General features: G+C 56.5%; 2 protein-coding genes across 5 annotated transcripts in view; one reads left to right on the forward strand and one right to left on the reverse strand.

Moving 5' to 3' along the window:
* The window catches only part of MED15 (mediator complex subunit 15), a gene marked incomplete at its 5' end in the record, with an annotated part of 61,352 nt that extends 60,145 nt beyond the window's left edge, over positions 1-1,207 (forward strand). For all 4 annotated transcript variants that reach the window (XM_082853276.1, XM_082853277.1, XM_082853278.1 and 1 more), the window contains one exon: positions 229-1,207. In XM_082853276.1, coding sequence (XP_082709402.1) covers positions 229-365 — 137 coding nt within the window. In that variant the 3' untranslated portion in view covers positions 366-1,207. The remainder of the gene's footprint in view (positions 1-228) is intronic.
* An 846-nt stretch (positions 1,208-2,053) lies between these two features.
* On the reverse strand, positions 2,054-6,601 carry LOC309970308 (coiled-coil domain-containing protein 74B-like; the record flags this gene model as incomplete). The annotated part of the gene is given in 8 exon segments (XM_082852631.1): positions 2,054-2,192; positions 2,292-2,437; positions 2,441-2,521; positions 2,595-2,781; positions 3,604-3,766; positions 4,651-4,710; positions 5,686-5,730; positions 6,343-6,601. Coding segments are annotated over 8 exon segments (1,074 nt in total). The 5' UTR covers positions 6,596-6,601.
* Between the last annotated feature and the right edge of the window lie 6,754 nt (positions 6,602-13,355).

A 13,355-nucleotide genomic window follows, 5' to 3' on the forward strand; every position in this document is an offset into this window, starting at 1 on the left:
TGACAGGCCCAGAGAGAACCTCGGTGATGGGAGACAGTCCCCCCGAGGCTCAGAGCTGGCACGTAGAGGACCAGGACAAGGGCCCCGAGGCCGCCCTGAGGCTCCAGACCATTTTGTTCCAGCTCTCCACTGGCACGCGGAGCTGGCACCCCTGGTCCCTGGGCTGGGTGGGGCGGGCCAGGGTCCTGGCAGAGAACACAGCGCTCATGGCCGGCCGCTCTGCTGCAGACGCCAACCCCTTCCTGCAGTCGGTGCACCGGTGCATGACCTCGCGGCTGCTGCAGCTCCCTGACAAGCACTCGGTCACGGCCCTGCTCAACACCTGGGCCCAGAGCATCCACCAGGCCTGCCTCTCAGCCGCCTAGCCGCCACCGCCACTGCATCTCCGGCTGCCTGCCCTCCAGGGACCGTGGGGCAGCCGACAGCCTCGTCGGGGCCCCGTGTCGGACATTTCTAGATGCTGGCTTCCTTAGAGAGCTTGGGATTAGGTTAACTTTCCTGCTTTTATCTTCTGCCTTGGGGACCTGCCAAACATTTCCCACACTTGGACAGGACTGGGACAGGCAGCTGGCTGCTTCCTCCAGGAGCCAGGCATGCCCCCGGCCCTGTGCTCCTCAGGCTACTATCCCCGCAGCCTCTGCAGGGCCCGTGTCCTTGGGAACTCAGGGTCCTGTGTGAGCCTCTTGCGTGTGCGCCAGAAAGCTCTTCTACCGTTTCCATAGGGGAACGTGCAGGACATAGGAAACCCTTAAAACATGCAGAATTCCCTGATCACGGTTTTGGGTTGAGATCGTGCCACCGTTGGCATGTGGGGCACGCCACAGGGAAGCTCCAGGATCCGGGGGCGCTGACTGCAGCTCGAGGGAAGGTCTGTTTGTGGCTGTGGGTCCCCGGCCACCGGCCGGGCCTCATACCTCATGATCCTTCTCATTCTAGCCCTGGGAGTCCGCTCAGCACTGTGGAGGCACCCGGGAGCAGGGGTGTCTGGGTGGATCTTGTTCCTGGCGCCGTGCCCACTGGTTAGGCACTTAGGCCCACTCGGGTTAGGATGTTGTCCTTGGGACCCAGCGTCTTAAGAACCCTCCAGACAGTTGAGGGCTCCTGACGGGGTGCCAGCCGGCCCTCTGGCGATGAGAGGTTCCCCCCTTTTGTATGTGCATTACCGTGTCTTCTGTGGTTCTTATAATAAATTTATTATTCCTGTGTTTGTCATGAATTTGTCACTGTGTCCCCCCTCTCTGCAAGTCAGGGGCCCTCCATCCAGTGAAGGGCACTGTCAGGGCTGAGCCAGGTCCCCCACCTCGGGGATGGCCACCGATGCCCAGACGTGCCTGTCCTGGTTCACCCCCAGGTTCCCTGCTGCCCAAAGCAGAAGCGGCAGAGATCGGCACTGAGGACATGGCCGGTTGGGCCAGGAGGACTGTCCTGCCAGGCAAGGGTCTGCGCTGAAGCTGCTGTTCTGGCGATTGAGGGGGTGGTGTGAGGCCATTGCAGGGTGGGGCCCAGTGTACAGGAGAGGACCTTCTCCCGTGGCCATGGCTCTAGCCGTCCATGGAGGAAGGCAGGCTGGGTGGGGCCGCTCACTAGCTGTGTTCGTCAGTGGACACAGGACAGTGTCTTGCCTACATGCCGGGAAGGCAGCCCCCTGCACTCCAGGAAGAGTGTGCAGGCTGTCCCGGAGCTTGTTTTCTTACAGGGCAGCCGCAAGGCCCTAGCAAGCAGGGTGACTGCCCAGCAGGCCCTGCCCATGGCAGGGAGCAGAGCTAGGGGCGCTCAGGGCAGCAGTGCCTGATGGCCAGTGAGGAACAAGACTCACAACAGGGAGAAACGAGCTTTATTTCCAGTCTTCGACAGGTAGGCTCATGCTTATTTCATAATGCACACGTGTGTGTAAGTGCAGAAATACCAAGCAAAGAAATAAACAGTTCTTCAGCCCTGAAACCACGTACTTTATCTGCCGTGGGTTTGGCTGGTCTGGAAGTTAGGCTGGCGTAAACGTACTGGGATTCTTTGGCAGTGCTACCTAGAGGGTGAGTGGTCATGGGTCTGGCACTCAGAGCACCGAGTAGTGCAGCCACCGGCTCTGCACTACCTGCAGCCGTCTCTGCCGCTCGGCAAAGTTGCTCTTGAGGCTCCGCTTCAGTGCGGGCAGGATGGCGCACTCCGCCATGGGCGCCCGGCTCAGGATCAGGCTGGGGGACGGGGGTGGGGGGGGTCACTGCGGACGCCCTCCCCGGCCCTGTGACCCCTGGGCTCAGAGGCTGCCTACCTCCTGTGCCAGTAAGACTCACCATTTCTTAGAGACGCCCCTGGTGGCGACCTTGGGGAGCAGCATGGCCCCCGGGTGCAGAGCCTCCTGGTCCCTGGGGAGGGACGAGTCAGCTGTGAGCCCCAGACAAGCAGGCCCCGTTGTGACCCAGTGGGCCGCATGGGGCACTTACTTGGGAGAACCGGGCCTGGCCTCCTCGAGGGCAGCCCTTTGTCTCTGGCTCCTTTCTAGGAGGGACTTGAGGTGTTGCAGCTGGAAGGCAGGGAGAAGAGGCACGGTGGGTGGGGCTGCGGGGACCCCGGGGCGCCCTGCAGCCGAGCCTCACCTCTTGGGCCTGCAGGAGGTTGGCATTCCACAGCTGGCGGATGACCACTTCGCACTGCTGGAGTGTGGCGGGCTTGCACAGGTGCAGGGGCAGTCTCATCGCGGGGGGCACCCCTGGCACCTGCTTGCCCTTGTGCAGGCTGCCGGCCACCGAGGTGGCTGCTGGATTAGAGCTCTCCACTTTGTCTCTGAAACAGCCATTAGAGCAGACCAGAGGCGGCCTACCGGAGGTGATCTCTCACACCCCCTCTCGGGGCAGCACCTGCTCCAGCGTGAGTAAGAGGGTCATCTCCACGGCCTCCTGGGGCCCTGGCTCCCTTCCGCCTACCAGGGTGCTCCAGGCACCAGGTGGCGGGGGTGGGTCTCTGGGGCTGGCTATGACCCGGGCCCATCACTTCCTCCCCCCTCAAGGTACACTGAAGAGTCAGATGTGGTTTGAGCTGCCTGGCTGCCCTCAGTCCTGACCACAAACCCAGGGTGCTGGTGGAGGGGGGAGCCTAAAGACTGCAGAGAAGCAGGAGCCTGGCCTGCTGGTGGCACTACCCAGGGGACAACAGGGTCCCTTCTTCGGATGCAAAGTCCAGGCTCACTGCTGCTTCCCAGGAAGTCCCAGGAACTCGGGTGTCACCGGGGACTGGTCCTGCTCTGGTCTGCTGGCCCTGTGCCTTCCAGAGGCCAGCACAGCTCCCAGGGTGCAGCCCAAACCTGACTCAGGGTTCTCTTGGCAAAAAGCAAGCTAATGTGGAGGCCAAGTTACTTTGTTTCTGTGCTTTGAGAGAATGCTTTAGGGGCTGCTGCTGGCCCCTCTTGTGGGCTCAGGTCAGCACAGGGACCGTGCAGGACCCCCAGGGGAGAGGAGAAGGCACGGTCCACCAGATGGGCAAGCCCGGCTTTCACGAGCTTGCTTCCCTCTGAAGACCTGCCCGTTTGGAAGGGCAAAGCAATTGGCTGGTTCCAGGGTGTGAACCTGCTGAATGCAACCCTGTCCCGTGGGGCTCACGGAGCCTTACTTGGCCAGCCCCTGTGCCCCGAGGGCTTTGTCCACCCTGCTGCTGTGAAGCAGGGCAGCAACCAATGGCTCCTCCTCCAGGTCCAACTTCTGGGGAACGTCAGCTTTCGAGTCTTGCTTCTTAGAGGAGGTGCGCTGGGACCTGGCCTTGCCTTGCGAGTTGGCTGAGGGTCAGACTCAGACAGGGCCAGTCACTGGGCATCAGTCAGCTGTATGCACCCAAGGGGCCCCACCCCTGCATCAGTTTCCTCTTTGTAAAGGGGAGATGGTAATGGCCTCTCTCTGAGGGCCGCTGGGAGGCACAGATGCGGGAGTAGGGTGAAGCGTGTGGGTGCCTGAATGCTCTGAAGCGGACGCAGTGGTGGAGGTGGCTCCCCGAGCAGCTGAAGTGCGGAGAGCCCCACACACCCCGTGGGGCAGTCTCCTCACGGGCCTCGGTAAAGGCCAGGGTGGGGTAGCCAGCAGCTGTTCCCTGACTTTGAACCCCATTTCGGGCAAAATGAAACGGAAGGAAAGGTCTGGGTGGCCCAGCCTGTGCAGGTCTGCTCTCCCGGGATGAGGCCCCTCACTCAGCAAAAATGCCACAAATCCAGCCTCTGGAGGAGGGCCAGCCCACCCACGTCCTGTCTGCTCTTAGGGACACAGTGAGCAGCAATGAAGACCACTCGGGGCTCCTCTGTCACACGCTCTGCCTGACTCATGCCCCACACTGACCATCTTGCCTTGGCAGCCAAACCTGTCCTGCTTTTGTGGCCTGTCCTCAGGCCTCCCTCCAGCCGACCCACTAACCTGTCCCCTGGCCTCAGCTCCCTCCTGGAGGTTTCAGCTCACAGGGCACCTGGGGACCCTCCTTGGTCCCTCAGCTACCCCTTAACCCCCAAGCCCATGGGGACTGGCAGAGGCGCTCCCCCGAGGTCTGCCCCACGGAGGACCACCGTGGGCTTTCAGCATTCGGCTCAGCACCCCACTTGCCGTTTCAGGCCCGGGGGCCCTGAGGTCTGTACCTGCTCTTCCCCCACCCTGAGCACAGAGGTGCTGGTGTGCTCACCTGACACCACTGTATTCGAGATGGACTTGTTGGACTGAAAGCTGGAACTGGAGATGCTGCCTGTGGGGGCTGCTTGGGGTCAGCAGAAGGTGGCAGCAACGAGGCTCCCATCCCTGCAGGTCTCAGCGCTTCTGCACGGCTGCTGTGGCTGAAGGGCCAGGCCCACCTGTGCCCGCCTCCTGGCTCTGCAGGTCCCAGCCCTCCCCCACACTCTGATGAGGCAGCCCCAGACACCGCCAGTGCCAGAAGGAGCCAGGGCCATGGGGCTGGGGACGGAAGAAGCAGTAGGACCTGAATGGGAGCACGCCCTCTCTCGAGGTCCCATCAGGGGACCCCTGACACTACATGCCCACATCAGCTCGCTGGAGCTGTACCACCCCACTGGAGAAGGGCCCTCACCACCCCATCCTCTGCGTATCTCCCAGGAAGAGAGCCCTGGGCACACCCCAGACTGGGGCATTCCAGGCGGGCACCACTCACCACTCAGACCACCTCCCGATGTCAGACCTGGTCCCAAAAGTAAGAGGGGAGGGGAGCCCAAGACTCGACCTGGTTGTTCCCAGGCTGGGCTAGGGGACAGGCAAGGTGAGTGGGCCACAGGTGATGACATGCCCCCATGGTTGCTGTGGAGATGATAGGGAGGACCCTGGAAGGAGTGTGCCCAGAGCTTCCTGCCCCAAGGCCAAAAGGACCAGGGGTTGGGGCTGGGGCTGTGCTGGGGAAGCCTGGGGCAGCAGTCCAAGTGAAAGCTCACCAGGATAGTGAGGCCAGGGCTGGGGAGGGGTGAACCTGGGCAGCCCCCTGCCCCCCAGCTGCTCTGTCCACTGCCCCTGCTGCACAGAACTCAGGCTTTGGGGTCCCCAAGAGTGGCACTTGCTGTGCTTGGGTGCATGAAGTCACCCAGACCATGGCTGGGAGCGGTCTGGCTGCCCACGCCCCCTCCCCACTGGGATAATTTGCGTGGGCATAGGCCGTCTGGGGGGCCTGCTCTTGAGGGCAGTAGCTTCCCATCAGGCACCTGTGGGCCTGTCTTACCTTTCTTCTGCGGCTTCTGATTCATGATTAGCTTGTGGTGAAGATCTGAAGACAAGCACGGGCCCTCCTCATGGCTACTCTGAGAAAAGAAGCTTTGCTTTCCCTGCCCACTTCTCCTTGCTGAGCCCCTGAGAGACCCTGCTCCATGGACCAAGCCTTTGCCTTGGCACCCTCGGGTCGGTGATGCCTCTGGCTGCTCCCTGAGCCAGAGCCCCTGTGTGAGAGCCTCTCCAGGAACCCATTCCTCCATCCGTGACGTCTACAGAGCAGTCTCTGCCATGCGGGGCCTGGGCTCCAGGGCGACAGAGGCGAGTCAGGATGACCCAGGTGTCAGGGATCGTTCTGGGGCCCCGGATCTGGGTGTGCTTAGTTTGTGAAAATTCATTAAGCTAGATACGCGTAATTTGGGGGCGTGTTTCACTTCTACAAAAGTTTTTCAAAGGAGGCCGCCTGACCCTGCCTGGAGAGGAGAGGCGGGCCGGGTTACCTTCGGGAATGGCGCGGCCAGACCCGCCCCCCGCAGTTGGCTTTGGTGCTGGGGCGGGGAGCCGAGCCCCGAGTGGCCGGGGTGGGACTTGCGGCCCTGCGTCCTCCCTCAGCCTTCGTGCGCCGTCTGGGCGCCGTCTGAGGTAACGCCCGCGGCGCCGCCCGCCTCACCCTTGTTTTCCCGCTTCAGGTGCTCGATCTCCTCGTGGAGCTTGACCAGCGTCTCCGAGTGCTGCTGCTGCAGGAACTGCAGCCTCTTCTCCAGGTCCAGCGCCCGCTTCTGCGCCTCGCTGAGCCCGACCGGCGCGCCGTGCTGCCCGGGGTACGGAGGGATCGCGGGCAGGCGCGGGCGCGACGCGCCCCGGGAGCCCGGGATCCCCGAGCTGGGGGGCCGCAGCCCGGCCGCCACCCCCGCCGCGCTCATGTAGCCGCCTCCGCTGCGGACGCACGGCCACTCGGTGGCCCGTCTACCGATGCTCAGCTCGGCGTCGCCATGGAAACGGGCGCGCCCCGCAGGGGGGCTTTGCGTGCTACGGGGCAGGGCTTGGGCGCCGGGGCAGGGCGGGGCGCCTGAGGGGCGAGGCTTGGGTACCCGGGACAAGGTGTGCGGCGGGGCGGGGCCTGGGTGATACGCCTGACTTAATTGGATGGCATCCTCTGACTTAAACCACAGAGAATCGTCTGCCTTTACAGGTCTTAATATTTAGTTTTGTTCACTGCTTGTGGGGTTTTTTGGCTTTTTATAATATTTTTTGATGTGGACCATTTATTTTTAAAGTCTTTGTTGAATTTGTTACAATATTGTCTCTGTTTTTTGTTTTTTGGCTCCGAGGCATGTGGGCTTTTAGCTCCCCAACCAGGGATTGAACCCGCACCCCCCGCATTGGAAGGAGAAGTCTTAACCGCTAGACTGCCAGGAAAGTCCCACTGGTTGTGTTTTAATAGTTCACTTTTTGAATAGATGATACAATTACAAGATGATACGACTTTAGATGGTAAGAGTTTGATTCAAAAATCAGGTAGAATTTCCACTTCCAATAATCGCAGAACCCTCGTGTTTTATGAAATGTGGACAAAATACATGAAACAGCTGTCTGAAAGCACTGGAGAAGAGCAAAAAGCAGGCAGAAACTGGAGGAAGGCAGCTCTTGAAAGATGGCTGTTTTCTCCTGAGGGCTCCTGATCAGCCAGACCCGAACACAAAGCCACAGCCTTATCGGCTGGAGAGGGCGAAGGATGCAAACTGAGGGGCGCTGGGAAGTTTGGGGCCATAAAACCCCCTTCAAGTACATGGCTGGCCTGAAATGCACATGTAGGGGTAAGATTCCAAAGGTCCCAGGGCAAGACAGAGCTGGAGGCCGAAATGGCCTAACTCCAGGGGAGACCGAGTTTGGAAACTGATAGAGAAGCTTGGTAAACGCCTCAGTTTTCCATTTTGGCCCAAAAGGGCCACATTTTGGGGATAAAGACTGTGTTTTAGAAATAAGGGATTTGCACTAAGACTAAGGAAAAAAATCAAAATACGTTTGCCGTAATAAAACTTAAAGCCCAGTCTCCACAAGTCCATGGCGATCTTCCCATAATTCAACTGTCTAGAGAACAGAATTCAACACTCTTCAGAGAATGATAACAGAACCCAGAGTCTCAATGACACATCATCTGCAAGGTCTGAATTACACTAGTAAATACCAGACATGCAGAGAAACAGACAAATGTGATGGAGTCAAGGACAGAAGTAGATCCTCCTCGGTAGAAATGATTCGAACAATGCAGATAAATCCAAGTCCACCCTGCTCCCTGTCACGAGCGAGGCATGGCCACTGCCTGAGCCTTCTCTGTGTTTACATACTTACACTCGTACACTTATGTGTAGGACTCATTTGTCTGCAGTGGCCTTCAACTGTTTCTGTGTAATGGGATCATAACAAACATATTGCTTTGCAACTTGGTTTATGTTTTTGGTTTTTTTTAATTTATTTTTGGCTGCTTTGGGTCTTTGTTGCTGTGTGCAAGCTTTCTCTAGTTGCGGCGAGCAGGGGCTACTCTTCTTTGCGGTGCGCGGGTTTCTCATTGCAGTGGCTTCTCTTGTTGCAGACCCTGGGCTCTAGGCGCGCGGGCTTCAGTAGTTGTGGCACACAGACTCAGTAGTTGTGGCTCGCGGGCTCTAGAGTCCAGGCTCAGTAGTTGTGGCACACGGGCTTAGTTGTTCCGCGGCATGTGGGATCTTCCCAGATCAGGGATTGAACCCGTGTCCCCTGCATTGGCAGGCGGATTCTTAACCACTGAGTCACCAGGGAAGTCCCTGGTTTATGTTTTAACAGCAGGTCTTAGAGAACATTCCAGGGAGTTCATGAGTTCCTGCCTTTGTTTTTTATTTTTTATTTTTTAGCATTTTTTATTTTTTGAATTTTATTTATTTTTTTATACAGCAGGTTCTTATTAGTCATCAATTTTATACACATCAGTGTATACATGTCAGTCCCAATCGCCCAATTCATCACACCCCCCACCCCCACCCCCACCCCCACCCCCCTGCCACTTTCCCCCCTTGGTGTCCATACATTTGTTCTCTACATCTGTGTCTCAGTTTCTGCCCTGCAAACCAGTTCGTCTGTACCGTTTTTCTAGGTTCCACATATATGCGTTAATATACGATATTTGTTTTTCTCTTTCTGACTTACTTCATACTGTATGACAGTCTGTAGATCCATCCACGTCTCAACAAATGACCCAATTTCGTTCCTTTTTATGGCTGAGTAATATTCCACTGTATATATGTACCACATCTTCTCTTTCTTTTTTTTTAGATGCTGGGGGTAGGAGTTTATTAAATTATTTATTTATTTTTGCTGTGTTGGGTCTTCGTTTCTGTGCGAGGGCTTTCCCTAGTTGTGGCAAGCAGGGGCCACTCTTAATCGCGGTGCACAGGCCTCTCACTATTGCGGCCTCTCGTTGCAGAGCACAGGCTCCAGACACACAGGCTCAGTAGTTGTGGCTCATGGGCCTAGTTGCTCCATGGCATGTGGGATCCTCCCAGACCAGGGCTCGAACCCGTGTCCCCTGCATTAGCAGGCAGACTCTCAACCACTGCCACCAGGGAAGCCCCGTACCACGTCTTCTTTATCCATTCATCTGTCGATGGGCATTTAGGTTGCTTCCATGACCTGCCTGCCTTTGTTTTTTATTGCTACACAGTATTTTCTGGGCTCATCCTATTTTTGCTCTCCTGGGCCATCCTAACCCTCCAGGGCAAAGTCAAGGACAGGCTGACTGTTCCGGTGACAGTAAGGGCCAGGTGTGCAGTCCGAGAGGAGGCTCCTGCTGCTGCACCAATTGTCAGCACCTTAAGATGTGCTTCAATTAACAGGGAGAAAACGTTTTCACCTGCTGACTCTCTATTTTTAGAATTGGAATTACCTGCTGATTTAAGTAAACAAGTGTCACATGGGAAATGATGACTATCTTTTCAGCCACAGCTGAGGGCTGTGATGTGGCACCCTCCACTCCTTTGCAGTCACATAAGAACCTAGAGTTCCTGTGCATTATCTCATTTCATCCTTGAAATAAATTTGTCAAGGCAAGTGTTATTACATTTCCAATTTATGAACAGGGAAAGCAATGTGCAGAAAAGGGTTTAAAAAAAAATAAGTAATATGGGGCTTCCCTGGTGGCACAGTGGTTGAGAGTCTGCCTGCCAATGCAGGGGACACGGGTTCATGCCCCGGTCCAGGAGGATCCCACATGCCTCGGAGCGGCTGGGTCTGTGGGCCATGGCCGCTGGGCCTGTGTGTCCGGAGCATGTGCTCTGCAACAGGAGGGGCCGCGGCAGTGAGAGGCCCGCGTACCGCAAAAAAAAAAAAAAAGTAATATGATGGGAAAACATGTATATTGTTGTACATATTTTCATTTCTCTGAATTTTTGTCACTTGCGCTTTTGGTGTCATATCTGAAAAACCATTAGTACTTCACAGTTATGAATATTTACTCCTGTGTTTTCTCTTGACAGTTCTAGTTTTAGCCCTTTCTTTTACGTCCGTCTATGATCTGAATGTTGGACAGGTCCCTTCAACACAGTGACCACACGTTTCCTCGTTGGTTTTTGTTCAACGTTAGACTGAAGAGCCCCTTTTCCTATCCTAATCCTTTTCTGCTCATGTACAAATTAATTTATCCAATAGTTCATATTTTGATTCCTGAGATGTGAGGAGCTGGATGTGTATATAATAGGTAAAATAAGTTATTTATTGAGCAGCTACTATGTGCTTGCTCAGTGCTGGAGAGAAAAAGTACAATAATTGTCCACAAGGAGCAAACATACACATCGGAGAATCAGTCACAAGTATTTATTCAGCATCTTGAAGTGCCCAGCATCACACAAGTGACAAGAAGTATCTCTTTGCTTTTATTTGTGGACCAGGGCGGGTGAGTACAGAGGGGGCTCTTAGTCCAGCCTGGGAGGTGGAGAGAAGGGGAGGCTTGGGGGGGGCGGGGGTCCCCTGGTGGGGAGGGAGGGGGTGCAGACCCTCAGAGACCACCTGAGAGCCCAGCAGAAACCCCTGGCCTCCCGGAAGGGGAGGTCAGAGGCCACTTCCGGGTGGTGGGGCCAGCTGAGTCAGCAGCTCCCTCTTGACTGGCTGCCCCAAGCTCGGGTCTTGTTGGAGATTTCAGATACACAAACCCCAAGCTTTCCGGAGGACGTTCTGTAGGACACAGATGCTTGGATGTTACTGGATGCCTCATGGGAAACAGGTCATGAAGGACAGTGAGTCCAGCGTGGGCTGCAGGGCTGGGAGATGCCGCCAGGAGGCCAGAGCCGGGGGCTCTGAGAGGCAACCAGGTTTGACCCTTTGGCAGCGGTTGGGGTGGTGGCCAGAGGGTGAAAGTCGGGGTGTTGGGGGAGTTGAGGGGTTGGGCAGTTGGCATAAACCACCAGAGGCTTCGGTGAGGTGAGGGGAAACACGGAGAGAACCCCCATCTTCAGCCTGACCTCCGGGAGTGGGGCCAGCAGCCTCTCCTCGGGTGTGTCCCCCCAGATGTGCCCCATCCCCCAGTACCATCCCTGCAGCTGAGAGCACCCCCACCCCTGCCGCCTTTCCACTGCTGCAGCTCTGAAACCAAGGGCCCTGAGGATTGGCATCAGCTAGATCCAATCCACCTATGATCTGCCTTCCCCGACCAAGTTCACTTCAATTTTTTAACAACAGCTGCTTTTTTAAAATTTTATTTAATTAATTTATTTTTTTGGCTGCATTGGGTCTTCGTTGCTGTGTGCGGGCTTTCTCTAGTTGCAGCATCGCTTGAATTGTTTTTATGAAAATTTGCGTATCCTCTGAGTGGCACGGAGCCTAAATGGTAAGACTTTTGCCTGAGTTGTTGCTTCAGGAACTTGGTATCAGCTGTGTCCAGTTCGAGCTGAGCTGGTGAGTGGTTAGGACCACCAACCCTCCAACTGAAACCGAGCACTGGGCTCATGTGCCTGCGGGCAGCAAGTCAACCTCTGACGGCGGGCTTTGCAGCAAACTAAGGATGTTGTTCGCAGGGTGCCGAGCAAGGGAGTGGGGAGCAGGCCTCAGACCCGCTGCAACGTGGCCTCTGAGTTAGTGGTTTTTAAAGGGGAAGTATAGAAGGGCTGGGGTTCATCACCTTAATCGTCTGTGACCTGGGGGTCTCTGTCTCTGTAACCTGTACAGGCCATCTTGCCCCGGAAGATGACTCAGAATGGCACGTGAATGTGATGCTTATTGGGAAGCTGAGGCTCCAGGCACCTGACCTGCATTGCTCTTTATTGATGAGGCAAACGTGACCACGTAGGTGCAGCCGGGAAGGAAGGGAACCAGAATTTAATTGTAAACTAGTCACGGGACTTAGTTTCCACCTATGCCATCAGGCCAGGCACTGCCCCTCAGAACCTGTGTCCCTCACAGAACGGCTGCCTCACCATTTTCTTATTTCCAATCACCTTTCCCCACCTCCTGTGCCTCAGCCTCATCCTGTAAATACCCGTCCTCGGCCCTTGGATAGGCAGCCTCTTTTCTCTGCTGTGAACCTCGGCGTCTCAGCATCTGGCTCAGTGACACTTCTGCCTCTGCTCCATCCATGCCTTTCTCTACTCTGCAGCTAGAGCCCCGCAAACTAACTCGGGGTCATCGTGAAGGTAGGGTCCCCATCGCCCTCATCCGCTCAGCTCCCTGGGCGCAAGCCACTGAGCACCATGGGCCCCAAACCACCCTCCCCAAAACCAGGCCCCAGGCCCAACCACTGGCACCCTGGCCCCTCCTTTTTTTTTTTGGCTGCATTGGGTCTTCGTTGCTGCGTGCGGGCTTTCTGTAGTTGCAGCAAGTGGGGGCTACTCTTCATCGCGGTGTGCGGGCTTCTCATTGCGGTGGCTTCTCTTGTTGCAAAGTACGGGTTCTAGGCGCACTGGTTTCAGTAGCTGTGGCTTGCGAGCTCTAGAGCATAGGCTCAGTAGTTGGGGCACATGGGCTTAGTTGCTCCACGGCAAATGGGATCTTCCCGGACCAGGGCTCAAACCTGTGTCCCCTGCATTGGCAGGCGGATTCTTAACCAGTGCGCCACCAGGTAAGTCTGCTGGCCCCTCCTTGACCTTAGTGTTTGCTTCGATCTTTGACTTCTGGACTTTGCACCATGAGGTCCCCCACGTGTCCCAGCACAGCTGAGGGTGGCACGCAGTAGGTGGCTGTTCTATGGTTAATGGGTGTGTAGGTGAAGTGAGGCTTGGGGGCGAGCAGAACCCTGGAGAGATTGTGGGGGGGCAGGTCCTACCCTCACAGGCAGGCGGATGTCCATCAGGGGAGGCCAAGAAGAGGCGTCATCAGGGACCGGTGCCACGGATGGCAGACCCCAGACCATCATCTCACAAAGTTTGTTAACAAAAGCCCGTAATCTATCAATGTGAACTTGTAGAAACTGTCTTACTTCCTATTTCCATAGAATTTGACCAAAGCAGTTGCCTGGCCCAGGGAAAGGGGGACATTTAACACTCGGGCTAGGCCATGTGGGTTGGTGAGTGCATTTTGGTTCCCCGGTCACACGCACCCCTGCAGAAGCCACAGAAATTGCAACACGGGTCCCAGGATCCTAGCTCTTAGTATGAAGACCGTGTCTGCCCCACTGAGTTGCAGGCATTGTTCTCGCATCTCAGACCTGCCAGTGGCTGCCCTGTC

This window comes from Leucopleurus acutus (genome assembly GCF_964270905.1).
Source record: "Leucopleurus acutus genome assembly, chromosome: 13".
Classification (NCBI taxonomy): domain Eukaryota; kingdom Metazoa; phylum Chordata; class Mammalia; order Artiodactyla; family Delphinidae; genus Leucopleurus; species Leucopleurus acutus.